General features: G+C 50.0%; 2 protein-coding genes across 12 annotated transcripts in view; one reads left to right on the top strand and one right to left on the bottom strand.

Annotated features, from left to right (window-relative positions):
- The window catches only part of RNLS (renalase, FAD dependent amine oxidase), a 146,951-nt gene that overhangs the window by 124,828 nt on the left and 7,070 nt on the right, over positions 1-15,053 (bottom strand). Inside the window, exon 2 of one of the 11 annotated variants that reach the window (XM_043550739.1) lies at positions 4,738-8,665. The exons of the other annotated variants lie outside the window; for them this stretch is intronic. Within the exon in view, the coding sequence (XP_043406674.1) occupies positions 6,409-8,046 (1,638 nt within the window). The 5' untranslated portion in view covers positions 8,047-8,665 and the 3' untranslated portion in view covers positions 4,738-6,408. Of the gene's footprint in view, positions 1-4,737; positions 8,666-15,053 lie in introns of those variants that run through there. 11 annotated transcript variants of the gene reach the window in all.
- Positions 13,496-15,053, top strand: part of LOC102940789 (lysosomal acid lipase/cholesteryl ester hydrolase) — a 38,827-nt gene continuing 37,269 nt past the window's right edge. Inside the window, exon 1 of the mRNA XM_043550752.1 lies at positions 13,496-14,104. Coding sequence (XP_043406687.1) covers positions 14,087-14,104 — 18 coding nt within the window. The 5' untranslated portion in view covers positions 13,496-14,086. The remainder of the gene's footprint in view (positions 14,105-15,053) is intronic.

The following is a 15,053-nucleotide window of genomic DNA, read 5'->3' on the forward strand; positions in this document are numbered from 1 at the left end:
AAGTTAAGGAGCTGAGGCAAGCCTACCAAAAAACAAAGGATGCAAACGGTCGCTGTGGTTCAGACCCCATACATGCTGCTTCTATGATGAGCTGCATGCAATTCTAGCGGGGGACCCTACCACTTCCCCACCACTGTCTGTGGACACCTGCAAGGGGGGAGTCCTCACGTAACAGGGATGAGGATTTTGTGGATGAGGGAGATGAGGAGCAGGAGGTTGAGGATAGCACACAGCAGGCAAGCGGAGAATTCCTTCTCCCCAGCAGCCAGGAACTGTTCATCATCCTGGAGCCGATACCCTCCCAAGGCGAGCTCCCGGATCATGAAGCCGGAGAAGGCACCTCTGGTGAGTGTACCTTTGTAAATATAATACAGGGTTTAAAAGCAAGCGTGTTTAATGATTAATTTGCCCTGAAACTTGGGATGCATTTGTGGCCAGTATAGCTACTGGAAAAGTCTGTTAACGTGTCTGGGGATGGAGCTGAAATCCTCCAGGAACATCTCCATGAAGCTCTCCTGGTACAGGTACTCTCTGTGTTAACCTCTGGAGAGTGATATCATTCATGATCACCTGGTTGAAACATGGGAAATTTGTTTAAGGGGACATTCAGAGGTGCCCGTTCCTGCTGAGCTATTTGCCTTTGGCTGAAAAGAAATCATCCCCACTGTTAGCCACGCGGTGCGGGGAGGCCCTTTCATGCTAAGTTGTTCGTGTTTGGCTGACAGGGATCTTCCCTGATACTAGCCATGCAGTGGGGGGGCGAGGGGAAGCGATCATCCAAGAGAACTGGGGGGGGGAGGGGGAGGGGGAGGTTGGGTTGTGCTGCACATTCACCCAAAACCACAGCCCCTCCTTTTAAATGGCCAACCCAATGGGCTTTGCTTGGTATGGGAATGGAGGGTACTGCTGTTTGAAACAGTTCCCACATGTTATGAAGGCTGAAGAAGCCGAAACCCTTTGCCTTACCATGGCTGCCTGCAAGCCAAATTCTGTTGCCCAGCCGAGCGTGTGATGTCTCACACCAAACCAGGAGGCACTCAATATAAGAGGCAAAATGCGACCTTGTACCAAAAGCACATGTGCTATGTAATGTGAATCGCTTGATTCAGTGTGAAATAGTCTTTCCTTTGTTCTCTAAAATGTATCATTTAAATACTACTCTCCCTTTTTTCCCTCCCGCAGCTGCTGTTTCTACGCTCCTCCTATCATCTCCGTCCCAGAGGCTAGCGCAGATTAGAAGGCGAAAAAAAATGCACTCAAGATGAAATGTTCTCAGAGCTCATGCAGTCCTCCCGCACTGAAAGAACTCAGCAGAATGCGTGGAGGCAAACAATGGCAGAATCCAGGAAAGCGTTAAATGAACGCATTGAGAGGAGGGAGGAGAGCGATGAGAGGAAGCAGGATGCAATGCTGAGGCTAATGGGGGAACAAACTGACATGCTCAGGTGTCTGGTGGAGCTGCAGGAAAGGCAGCAGGAGCACAGACGGCCGGTGCAGCCCCTGTATAACCACCTGCCCTCCTCCCCAAGTTCCATATCCTCCTCACCCAGATGCCCAAGAATGTGGGGAGGGAGGCTACAGGCACCCAGCCACTCCACCCCAGAGGATTCCCCAAGCAACAGAAGGCTGGCATTCAATAAGTTTTGAAATGCAGTGTGGCCTTGTCCTTCCCGCCTTCCCTCATCCACTACCCCACCCAGTGCTTCCCTCCTCACCCACCCCTCCCGGACTACCTTGCGAGTTTTCCCCTTATTTGTGTGATGAATTAATAAAGAATGCATGATTTTGAAACAATAATGACTTTACTGCCTCTGAAACCAGTGATTGAAGGGTGGGAAGGTGATTGGCTTACAGGGAAGTAAAGGCAACCAAGGGGGCGGGTTTTCATCAAGGAGAAACAAACAGAACTGTCACACTGTAGCCTGGCCAGTCATGAAACTGGTTTTCAAAGCTTCTCTGATGCGCAGGGCGCCCAGTTGTGCTCTTCTATTCGCCCTGGTGTCTGGCTGTGTGTAATTGGCCATCAGGCAATTTGCCTCAACCTCCCACCCCACTATAAACATCTCCCCCTTACTCTCACAGATATTGTGGAGCATACAGCAAGCAGAAATAACAAGGGGAATATTGGTTTCGCTGAGGTCTAAGCAAGTCAGTAAACTGCGCCAGCGAGCTTTTAAACATCCAAATGCACATTCTACCACCATTCTGCACTTGCTCAGCCTATAGCTGAACTGCTCCTTACTACTGTCCAGACTGCCTGTGTACGGCTTCATGAGCCAGGGTATTAAGGGGTAGGCTGGGTCCTCAAGGATAACTATAGGCATTTCAACATCCCCAACAGTAATTTTCTGGTCTGGGAAGTAAGTTCCTTCCTGCAGCTGTTCAAACAGACCAGAGTTCCTGAAGATGCGAGCGTCATGCACCTTTCCCGGCCATCCCATGTTGATGTCGGTGAAAAGTCTGTTGTGATCCACCAGTGCTTGCAGCATCATTGAAAAGTACCCCTTGCAGTTTACGTACTGGCTGCCAAGGAGGTCCGGTCTCAAGACAGGGATATGCGTTCCATCTATCTCCCCACCACATTTAGGGAATCCCATTGCAGCAAAGCCACCCACTATGACCTGCATATTTCCCAGAGTCACTACCCTTGATAGCAGTAGCTCAGTGATTGCGTTGGCTACTTGGATCACAGTAGCCCCCACAGTAGATTTGCCCACTCCAAATTGATTCCCGACTGACCGGTAGCTGTCTGATGTTGCAAGCTTCTGGAGGGCTATCGTCACTCGCTTCTCAATTGCCAGGGCTGCTCGCATCTTGGTATTCTTGCGCTTCAGGGCAGGGAAAAGCAAGTCACAAAGTTCCATGAAAGTGCCCTTATGCAAGCGAAAGTTTCGCATCTACTGGGAATTGTCCCAGACCTGCAACACTATGCGGTCCCACCAATCTGTGCTTGTTTCCCGGGCCCAGAATCGGCGTTCCACAGTAGGAACCTGCCCCATTACCACCATGATGTCCAAATTGCCAGGGCCCGTGCTTTGAGAGAAGTCTGTGTCCATGTCCTCATCACTATCATGATCACGCTATCGTCGCCTCCTCGCCTGCTTTTGCAGGTTCTGCACATACTGCAGGATAATGTGCAAGGTGTTTACAATGCTCACAACAGCAGCAGTGAGCTGAGCGGGCTCCATGCTTGCCGTGGTATGTTGTCTGCAGGAAAGCAGAGTTGCAGCGGAAGCGGTGGATGACAACAAATGCCACGAGAATAGATATTTATACAGAACAACGAGAGGACCTGCGAGGTGGGTTCATGGCACCAGGAGAGCAGAGTTGCAGCGGAAGCGGTGGATGACGACAACGGTTAGCAGTCCTACTGCACCGTCTGCTGACAACAGTATGGCGTCTGCATGGAAAAAAGGTGCAAAACGATTCTCTGCCATTGCTTTCACAGAGGGAGGGTCAACTGACGAAATGTACCCAAAACCACCCGCAACAATGTTTTTGCCCCATCAGGCATTGGGAGCTCAACCCAGAATTCCAATGGGCAGCAGAGACTGCGGGAACTGTGAGATAGCTACCAACAGTGCAATGCTCCAAAAGTCGAGGCTAGCCACGGTACTGTGGATGCACTCCGCTGATTTAATGTGCTTAGTGGAGACACATACAATTGACTGTATAAAACTGCTTCCTAAAAATCGACTTCTTTAAAATCGAACTAATTTCGTAGTGTAGACATACCCTTAGACTGCAATGTCTTTGGGGCAGTGACTGTCTTTTGTTCTGTTTGTACAGCACCTAGCACAATGGGGTACTGAGCTAGACTAGACTAGAGCTCCTAGGCATTACATTAATAGAAATGTACCATCTTTAGGTTTTGAGAGTAATTCACTAACCAGGAACACAATTTTGTCAGGCCTTGATTAAGGGAATCATCTGCACAGCTGTGCAGGGAAACATGGGTAATTCAGCACAATGCCGCCACATATACCACCACAGCTGAACTAATTGTCATGGCCGGTGAAGCATTAGGTGGCCTCAAAGGAGACTGCTAACCTTGAGTGAGGTGGGCCTTCAGAAAGGTCCCCGTCTTCACTTCTGCCTCTCTCAAGGACATCTATAGCTGCACATTTACTCCTGCTGTAGTATAAGCATTGCAAGAGCAAACCAGCTGGCAGCTTCAGTTGATGGTGCTAGATTTTACTTTTCTTCAGCTACTCAGGCAGATTTGGTGCAGCCATAGCTGCCCTGACTAGGGTGACCAGATGTCCTGATTTTATAGGGACAGTCCGGATTTTTGGGTCTTTTTCTTATATTGTTGGATCATATTAAAGAAGTTCTGTATTAAAATCACAAATGAGTTTGATTCCCCACAGTTTAAATTCCAGGGTATTACTAATTAAGAGGTCTCTTGGTTTTTGGTACTGTTTCTCTCCCTCTCTGTGTGAAACTTGCAAGCGGCTAACTGTGTTAGTACAGATGATGTTGAAGTAAAAGAAAACAGTACAGAGTTTAAGCATAGAAGTTTCTGGTTATCAGGGAATAAGGTACAGATTATCAAGGGGTGCAAAATTTGGTTTAGGAACGGGTGGCGTAAGGAATACATAATCTGCAATCTCCCCGATTGGGGGTAAAAGTTTAACGGGTCAAAGTACAGACATTGAGATACGGGGGTATGTTGTTCACATAATGGCTATGTTCAGGTGTGGAGTATAATGAGTGGATATGATGATGAGGATGGATTTACCCTCATTTGGTGGGATTTAATGGTCAGTGAGTTTATGGTTCCAGTTCATATGGTCCAATGGAAAAAGTCTCTCAGTCCCTTTCCCATAGTTGATGCATGATGTCGTACCGGCTCACATCTCCTGGTACTGTCAGTGGCCAGTGATGTGTACAATGCAGATGTCCCTGGACCATCGGACGGTGTCCGAGACCATGAGGCGCCACATGAGCCGTGCGTAGCATCCACCAATCCCACAGGTCTACAGCACATGCTCGTTGCAGGGGTCCCAAGCACCCAGGGCTCCGACGATCAGGGCATCCATCTGCACCTCGTAGCCCTTCGCTCTAAGGATGTCGGCCGGGGGGGGCGTATTTTTCCAGCTTACGAGCTCAGGCTTCGCGGAAGGCCAGGCTCCTGTTCTCAAAGGAGACTGTGACGTCAACGAGGATGATTTTTTTCTGGGCCTCGTCGGTGACTACCATGTCAGGTCGCAACTGGCTGTCAGTACCGGGGATGGCGCAGTTCACGGCAACCTCCCCCAAACGCAGTGCAATGGCTTTCACCAGGCGGTTCTGGATCGTGTTGTGGCGCAGCTGCCAGGCTCTGGACAGGGTCTCGTTGAAGTAGCCGCATTTCCTGCAACACTTGTCTCGGTTCCCGTGGCAGACGTCACCGTTGAGCGGGACGCAGTTAAGCAGGGCACGGTGGATGAACCACCAGTCGGTGAAACGGGTGAAGCCGTCCCCGGCGAGGAAGCGGTTGCTGGCATCCCACTTGCTGGTCAGTTCGAACACTTTACCCTGGTCCGGTTTACGCTTCAGGGTTTCCATGTACAGCGAGTGGATGGCCGCCTTCAGGGTCCTCTCCAGCATGCCCCTGGCACTCGGGGTGATGATGGCATTGTCGTCGGACCTGATCTGCGGCACCAGGACTCCCAGCACCTGGTGCTCCTCGCACCACTCCCAGCGGCAGCCGATGCGCTTCCCCAGGCAACGCATGGCATTGCGAGCGCGGGACCACAGTGAAGCGATGTCGCGCCCGTCCCGTCCGAATTCGCCATCCAGGGAACTGCTCAGGAAGGTGGCGGTGTCTTGGTTGGAGGGGACTCTGCCGATCCACTTCTTTGTTGCGTCATGGAGGGCATTTGCCGTGATGTTCCTTACCATGGAGTCGGGACACGTCAGTAGGTGGAAGGCATGGGTGATCACTGCGATGTCACACAGGTCGCCCATGCAGGGGACGTTGGCACCATCGTGCCTGTGAGCGATGTAGACCAGCTCATTGCTGGCTCTCTGGGGAAGGAACAGCCACTTCTTCACCAGCTGCCGGATGATCTTGTCTGCCTTGTTGAGGGGTACCTTCGCCACGGTGGATCCCCTTAGGATGAACGAGATGCAGGGGATCAGGAAAGTGTTCAGGGCAGTTATCTTCTGCCATGGTGCTAGCAGGGAGGCGTCGATCTTGGCGGCATCCTGCAAGATCTCCTGGATGGTGTCCTCGGGTGTCTGCTGGACACGGAAACCCGTTGGCGTGCCGAGGTACTGGTACGCCTGCCCCTCTGCCAGGTGGATGACGGACTTGCCCTGGATCTGGAACCCTGTCGTCTACACCGAGTCCCTTTTGCTGCCGTCGATGTGGAGAGTTGCACACTTCTTTGCATTGAAGCGGAGCCCCATCCAATCGGCAGCTCAACTGCTGGCATCTAGCATACGTTGAAGGTTCTCTGGGTCGTCCGCGGTCAGGACCAGGTCATCCGAGTAAGCCAGGACACTCACCCTCTCACGGTGGAGGTTGAAGTCATCTGTGCCATTGGAGATCGCTCGCAGCAACGGCTCCATGGCAAGGTTAAAGATGATGGGGCTGAGGGGACAGCCCTGCTTAACTCCACTCCGGATTGGGATCTTGGCGGTCTCCCCTTCGACGAGCGAATGGTGGTGCTGCATCCCTTGTACACCTCTCGGATCACACGAAGGAAGTTCTCTGGCATCCCAAACTCCTGGAGCGTGGCAAAGATGTGGTGGTGGGGCATGAACCCAAAAGGCGTTAGCCAGGTCGAGCCACGCTACCGTGCACTGCCTCAGCGCCCTTCTGGCCATTTCGATGGTGGCTTGGAGGACAAAGTTGTGTTCATAGCAGCGCTCGCAAGACATGAAGCCTTTCTGGATGGCACTGATGGCTCCCCCACTCATCGAACACTCCGTGATCCTCGACGCCAGGCAGCTGGCATAGAGCTTGTACGTCATGGAGCAGAGGGAGATGGGCCTCCAGTTGCTGGGGTCATTCCGCTCGCCCTTCTTGTACACCAGTACCATCATGGTCTTCTTCCAGGAGCTGGGAGTCCGGCAGAATCGCTTGCACTGGTTGAAGAGCATGGCAAGGACCAGGCAGCCAGGATCTTGCTTCTTCATGGAGCTGTAGGGGATGCCGCCTTTCCCAGGAGCTGTGTTTTTTGTTTTTGAGAGTCTGGCCATCACTTCCTTGGGCGTATAGTCAGTTTCCAGGACACCTGCTTCGTCGACACGGGGCAGGGGGCGGAGGCACTGTGGGTGCTGCGCGTCATTCCAGGCTATGCAGTTGAATACATCCTTGAAGTAGCTGTAGAGATTCTCAGATGGGATTGTGCAGTAGGGTGAGGGCTCATCTAGGATCTCCCTCGTGGCCTTGGAGTGGTTTGCCCGGTACAGCTTTTGGATCCTTGAAGCCGCTGCTGGATCGTAGCGGCAGCTGGCGTCTCTACTTCTGGCTCCCCTGGTGGTGGTGTTGTGGTTTGGAGCAGGAGTTCTGTGGGCAGGCGGGGCGTTCTCCTGGTTCGAACTTCTCCTGGGAGTGATTTCCGCAGACAGGTCTTGGATGAGTCTGTCTACGAGGAGGTCGAATTCGTCAAAGGAAGCTGCCGCTTGTAGCTCCTCGGTCCAGGCAGTCTGCCACGCAGTGGCAGCCCTCACCATCGGCTGCTGGCCCGCATGGTCCTTGACCTCATGTGGTGCAGGCTCAAAGCCTGCGTGGTCGGCCTGCCGTCTATCTCGTGGGTCAGAATTCCCTTCGGTTGGGTGCTGGGGCAGGATCTCTGGCGGGATGCTGGTGTTGCTAGTGGTTGGAGAGACGCACTCTGGCTCGGGGGTTGCTGGGACACCGCTCGTCCTTCTATGAGTGGCTGCTGCCTGGGCGGTTGCTGCTGGAGCGTGAGATCTCCCATAGGCAGTGTCCCGCAGAATGGACTTGGGGGCCGTGCTGGGCTGTCTGGCGATGAAGGCCCGGTTCTTTGCTGTGGCTGCTGGGCTGGTTCCTCCAGTAACGTCTGGAGTTTGTAGGGCGATCTGGAGCATGGTGCTGGCTCCTCCGGTGGCTGGAGCTCGCAGGGTGGTCTGAGGCTTGGCACTGGCTCCTCTGGCTGCTGGAGCTCATAGGGTGGTCTGAGGTGTGGCTCTGGCTCCTCTGGCAGTTGGAGTTCACAGGGCGGTCTGAGGGGTGGCGCTGGCTCGTCCGGCAACAGGATCTCGAGCAGCTATGCAGGGTGGGGCGCTGATCCTTCTGGGGATGGGGACGTGCTGGACAGGTGGCAAGGTAGCACTGAGTCATCTCAATATGGAGATTTGCTTGGCGACATGAGAGGGTGAGACGGGCCTCCTGCTGGTGAGGACCTGGGTGATGTTCCCAGAGGCAGCAGGTACCTTCTTGATCGCAGCATCCCATTCCGCTGGCCTGGCGACGGGGGCAGGCTTCTTGACGGCAGCTTGCAAGATCACTTTTCTTTGTTGAGGCTCAGGAGCAGCGGGCCGGCGCGCAGCAGGAGGGCTGGGAGCCGGGGCAGGAGACTGTGTTATTCCCTTGAGGCATTTCCTGCAGGCGACTTGGTGCGTTTTGCATTGCTTCTGCGTCTCGAAGGGCAGGCTGTAGAGGGCACAGCTGAAGGCGACCCGCTTGCTGTGGCATCTCTTCAGGTGCCTGGTGATGCCACCGAGGAGGAGGAATCATAGAATATCGGGGTTGGAAGGGACCTCAGGAGGTCATCTAGTCCAACCCCCTGCTCAAAGCAGGACCAATCCCCAACTAAATCATCCCAGACAGGGCTTTGTCAAGCCTGACCTTAAAAACTTCTAAGGAAGGAGATTCCACCACCTCCCTAGGTAACGCATTCCAGTGTTTCACCACCCTCCTAGTGAAAAAGTTTTTCCTAATATCCAACCTAAACCTCCCCCACTGCAACTTGAGACCATTGTTCTTGTTCTGTCATCAGCTACCACTGAGAACAGTCTAGATCCATCCTCTTTGGAACCCCCTTTCAGGTAGTTGAAAGCAGCTATCAAATCCCCCCTCCTTCTTCTCTTCTGCAGACTAAACAATCCCAGTTCCCTCAGCCTCTCCTCATAAGTCATGTGCTCCAGTCCCCTAATCATTTTTGTTGCCCTCCGCTGGACTTTTTCCAATTTTTCCACCTCCTTCTTGTAGTGTGGGGCCCAAAACTGGACACAGTACTCCAGATGAGGCCTCACCAATGTTGAATAGAGGGGAACGATCACGTCCCTCGATCTGCTGGCAATGCCCCTACGTACACATCCCAAAATGCCATTGGCCTTCTTGGCAACAAGGGCACACTGTTGACTCATACCCAGCTTCTCGTCCACTGTAACCCCTAAGTCCTTTTCTGCAGAACTGCTGCTGAGCCATTCGGTCCCTAGTCTGTAGCGGTGCATGGGATTCTTCCATCCTAAGTGCAAGACTCTGCACTTGTCCTTGTTGAACCTCATCAGATTTCTTTTGGCCCAAGCCTCTAATTTGTCTAGGTCCCTCTGTATCCTATCCCTACCCTCCAGTGTATCTACCTCTCCTCCCAGTTTAGTGTCATCTGCAAACTTGCTGAGGGTGCAATCCACACCATCCTCCAGATCATTTATGAAGATATTGAACAAAACGGGCCCCAGGACCGACCCTTGGGGCACTCCACTTGATACTGGCTGCCAACTAGACATGGAGCCATTGATCACCACCCGTTGAGCCCGACAATCTAGCCAGCTTTCTATCCACCTTATAGTCCATTCATCCCACCCATACTTCTTTAACTTGCTGGCAAGAATACTGTGGGAGACCGTGTCAAAAGCTTTGCTAAAGTCAAGGAACAACACGTCCACCGCTTTTCCCTCATCCACAGAGCCAGTTATCTCGTCATAGAAGGCAATTAGATTAGTCAGGCATGACCTGCCCTTGGTGAATCTATGCTGACTCTTCCTGATCACTTTCCTCTCCTCTAAGTGCTTCAGAATTGATTCCTTGAGGACCTGCTCCATGATTTTTCCAGGGACTGAGGTGAGGCTGACTGGCCTGTAGTTCCCAGGATCATCCTTCTTCCCTTTTTTAAAGATGGGCACTACATTAGCCTTTTTCCAGTCGTCCGGGACTTCCCCCGATCACCAGGAGTTTTCAAAGATAATGGCCAATGGCTCTGCAATCACATCCACCAACTCCTTTAGCACTCTCGGATGCAGCACATCTGGCCCCATGGACTTGTGCTCGTCCAGCTTTTCTAAATAGTCCCGAACCACTTCTTTCTCCACAGAGGGCTGGTCACCTCCTCCCCATGCTGTGCTGCCCAGTGCAGTAGTCTGGGAGGCTGACCTTGTTCGTGAGAAGCTTCAGGGCGGAGAGCAGATGGGGCAGATGAGCACGTCCGCAGGGAGGGGGTACTGCAGGTAGATGGTGTCCTCATTACCTTGCAGAAGGGTGGTTCCAGCAGCATCAGCGGTATCGCTGTCTGGTTCATCCTCGTGTGGGCGCTTGGGTCGAAAGGTCCGGCTGGGCGGGCATCTGGCAAGGTCCTGGGGTCCCTCTGGGTGGTCTCTGGAGAGATGCTGGTCCCGTCTATGGAGATTCCTCTCCTGATGGTTTGTAGAGCAGCGAGAGCACCACCAGCATCAGGGACCTGGGCAGCTGCGGGGGTGGGACGTGGTCGCCTCAGAACATCTTGCAGCTGCAGACTGGGGGGGTTCTCCATTGCCGGCTGGTGTTGCTGGAAAGCGGGGGGGCTCTCCGTCGGCAGCTGCTGTAAGGCAGGGGGGGCTGTCCCTCGGCGGCTGGTGCTGCTGGGGAGCGGGGGAGATGTTGTGATGGTTGTGATGTCCTGACAGGCTGTCCTCAGGATGCAGGATCTTACTGGAACAGCATCTCGGAGGGGGTCCTTCGAGCAGCCACCGTTCTTCCCCTTCGTGCTGCTGTTCTGCAATGTCCTGGAGGCCCCTAGGATCTTCTTTGTAGTCATTGTCCAAGAGACCTTCTGTGGAGCAGCAGCAGTGGTGGTACATGGTGCAGCTGGGGATGTCTCAGGAGCAGAGAGAGGATTTCCTTCCAAAGTACCAGCAGCAGAATACATCTTCAAAGCAGCATCAATTTTTTCAAAAATGGCAGCAGGAGAATCCATCTTCAGAGCAGGTGTTGGAAGTGTTCATCAAAAGAGACTAAACTGATAAGAACAGACACTACACTTTGAAACTTGCAAGCGGCTAATTGTGTTAGTACATTCTAAGACAGAGTCTGTTCTCAAAGCAATTCTTTGTAACAACAACTACTCACACAGAGAGAGACTCAAAGCAATACTCTGTAAAAACAGAAACAGCACCCAGAGACTCCCCGCCCTTTTGTTGTGTTCATCTTGCTTTGTTAACAATTGTGATTAAAATAGAGATAGAGAATGTATGTGGATGGATGCTTGGTGTGGATAATAACTGAATGATCAGGGAGGTGCCAGCCTAAGAATCCAGTGTCCATCAGCTGAAGAAGGTGTCAAGTGGAAATAACCAGAGGACCCCCGGACGGCAGACTGGAATCCACCCAACAGCCTCAAGGATGGGAAAACCAAAGAACAAGATAACATCTGGCAGCACAGAGCCGTCAGGAGTGTGCCATCTGCTGACTGATTCAGCAACAGCATGATGAAGCAATTCCCACAGACTGACATAGGAATAAATTCCTATAAAAATGGACTCTAGAAAGTGAGAACTTTGGGGTCTGATTCTGCAAACCAACTTCCAGGAGCATCAGATGAGCATCTGACAAGGCCCTGCTCCCTCCTCATGTCCAGGCCACCTGGCCAGTGGCTTGGCATGAGCAACTCTAAGGCTGGTAACTATGATAACAACCTTGCAGAACCTGTGTGTGTGTGTGTGTGTGTGTGTGTGTGTGTGTATGAATGAATGTGTGAATAAATATGAAATTGAATGGAATGTTATAGCTATAACTAACTGCTTACTATGATTCTTTCTATAGTCACAATAATGTGGTACTTTGCCTTTTCCCCTTTAATAAGATCCTGCTGGTTTTTATTTTATTGGTATAACAATATAAGCTCCTATTACCCCCACTCCCTGTCCCGATTTTTTACACTTACTGTCTGGTCACTCAAGCCCTGACATTGGTTTGGCTCAACTGATTCCTGCAAGGACAAGTGCCTTCTTCTGCTGATTAGAGAGAAATCCACGGTCACTCTGAGGTCATTAAACATATTGTTGAAACCACCACAAACACACATTCACTTGTACTCAAAAAGCTGTGAACTGAACATTTGCAACTCATCCAACTAAGAGACACGACTCTAGTGTCCTATCCAGTTGGGCGAGTCTACATAAATGATGTGTGTGTTAGTACAGAAAATAGACTTTGATTCTTTATTTGTATATTCTTTTACCAGCTATTCTGTCCATGTAAAATTGAACACCAACTCAATTTACTTTGAAAAACCATTTCAGCTCTAACCAGTAGATGGCAGTTATAGCTTATATGCTACTTAATGCCTATGAACCCTGGTTCATCACCCAGCACTCTTCAAACCCAATTTTAAACCAGCATTGGCTTGCATGCCCAGTCCTGATAAATATATACTAGCAATGTTCATGTTTATCTTACACCTCCTTTCTACTCCCCTTATTTTTCACTCCACCTGAGATATTCCTTCAGTTAAAAGAAAAATAACTTGACTTATTGTGAAAACACTGTTTCCAAATACAGCCAGTAGTTTGACAGCAGAACTGTTTTTGGCCATACATCAATTCATCCACTACAGATGACTGACAATCTTCACACACACTTTCCACTACTCTTTCTTCTTAATTACACAGCAAATACCATAACTGTTGGAGCACTCTCTTGGGAATGTTGGCCTCCCAATCAATTTACTCCAAATTTTTGATATCTCACTTTTTCTTTCTCTCGAGTCAAAGAGTCACTTTATTGTATTTCTCTATAGTGATATTATTATATAGACAAAGTCCTTCTTCCTCTCTCTGATCTATACCCCATTTCTAATCTACTCCAAATTATTAAAATATCACTGTACTCTTTTTAGCAAACGCCTAAAGTCCATGGCTAGGTTAGTGACTTGTCTTAGCCAGGTTTTTTGTTGTTGTTTTAACTACCATCAGTATAACTTTGTATTTAAAAAACCCACATTCAAACCTAAATATTCAAACAAAACAACTTTATTTAATAAAACAAGAGGTCTACATGTGGGCTACAAAAATTATTAGAAGCATGATGTTGTTTATGTTGACAATTAGAAGTGATCTCTTCCAAATGAGAGTTAAAGAGAACAGGATTATTTAGTATGGTAAAGGGGAATTATGTATGGTAAGAGGAATTATGAGAGAGTATATAAAGTCACGAATGGCAGAGGTGGTCACTGAGATGGGGTACACAGACCCCACACTGACTGAAAAGGGTTAACAGTGAGAGCCTGTGAGCCCAATCAGCCCCACCCCATTACACCTGTGTAAGGCATCAAGCCTGGAGGGAGGAGATAAAGAGGAAAGGCTCAGCTCAGTAAAATGTGACTGGTAGAGGGAATGCATTTCCTGAGTTAGGCTTGTGAAGGAAGGCCTGGCTAAGATCAATGCTTCTTTGGGGCAGCTGGGCCTGGTCTGGTCTGGTCTGGTCTGGTCTGGGACCTTTTGGTTATCATAACTAGTTTGGTTCCCCTTTTTGGGGATCTGAAGAAGAGACTAATGAGATAGGACTAGTAAAAAGCACCCCAAAGATATAGCAGAGGATCTGAACAAACAGACTTTATTTGCTTCATACAGGATCCCTGGGCTGGAACCCAGAGTAGAGGGTGGGCCTGAGTTCTCTAATGACACCCCCTAGGGTGTGGTGTTAAGCTGCTGGAGCCAAGGGCTGTAAGGTCCACAAATCCCAAAGTTTGTGCTAAAGTTCTGGTTCAATGCTGCCAGACTATTGGGGTGTTGGGCTTGGTTTACCCTGGAAGGGGTAGGATTAAAAGTGACCTGGCTGGAGGGCCAAGTCAAAGGAAAAGGAGCTCTGTTACACTATTGGAGTGGCTGTTGGCAGGGGGCACCAAAGAAGAGGCTGCTATGCCACCCGGCCATGAGAGACACTCCTATGGTGAGTAGACTCTTCCACAGTCACCAAAGCACTATTTGTCCCATAGTAAAGGAATGGCGCTTGGAATTAGACTTGAATGAAAATACTTTCCTTTATCTCCAGTCATCGGACATGGACTCTGCTTTTGTTATTCTAGACATGGTGCTTATACTTGAGATTTTGTTCTTTGCTCTTTCCTTATCTTCCCCTCCTCTTTGTTCATTAGGTTCGGTTACTGTGGATTAGCTTTATGTAGGGCTTGGAAACAGTCAGACTAGAGCTCATGCTAATATTCTCTGACAGGATATTCCACAATAGAGCTGAGCAAATAGTTGATTTATTTGGGTTTGGTTTTGTTCTGTTTGCTTACTGAAACGCGTTTTTGGGGGTTTGAAAATGTTGAATTGATTTGACTTTTCTCATTTAGAAATGCATTTTTTTTTAAATGATCAGTTTCAACATTTCTGAAATTCTTGTTTTCAGGTTTTTTTTCCTCAGCCAAAGCTATTCATTGAATTCAACACAAGAAACCAACAAAAGGTTTCAGTGCATTGAAAAATGCTGCTTTTTTTTTTTTTTTTTCAGGAAATTTACTATTTGCCAAATTTTTCTGCCCTGCTCTATTCCATAGCCTAGCAGTAGCTGCACCCTTTGCTTCTACTGTTTCACTCTGGACACAGGTAGCTTATGTCTCTGATATTCACTGTTTTGTAGGCAGTGAAAAGCGAGGCAGTCTCTAAGGTAGTCTGGTCCCAGTCATCTATGTGCATTAAAGATCAGCATACGATAGTGCACAGGGAGTCAACTGAGGACTTAAAATATTTGGGCAGTATGCCCTCAGTGGCTAGTCCTGGTCAATCAATAGGCCACCATTGGTTTTGACTTCACGTCTCTGAGGGTATGTCTGCACTGCAATTAAACTCCTGCGGCTGGCCGGTATCAGCTGACTTGGGCTTGCAGGATCCGAGCC

The sequence above is a fragment of the Chelonia mydas genome, chromosome 7 (genome assembly GCF_015237465.2).
Source record: "Chelonia mydas isolate rCheMyd1 chromosome 7, rCheMyd1.pri.v2, whole genome shotgun sequence".
NCBI lineage: Eukaryota > Metazoa > Chordata > Testudines > Cheloniidae > Chelonia > Chelonia mydas.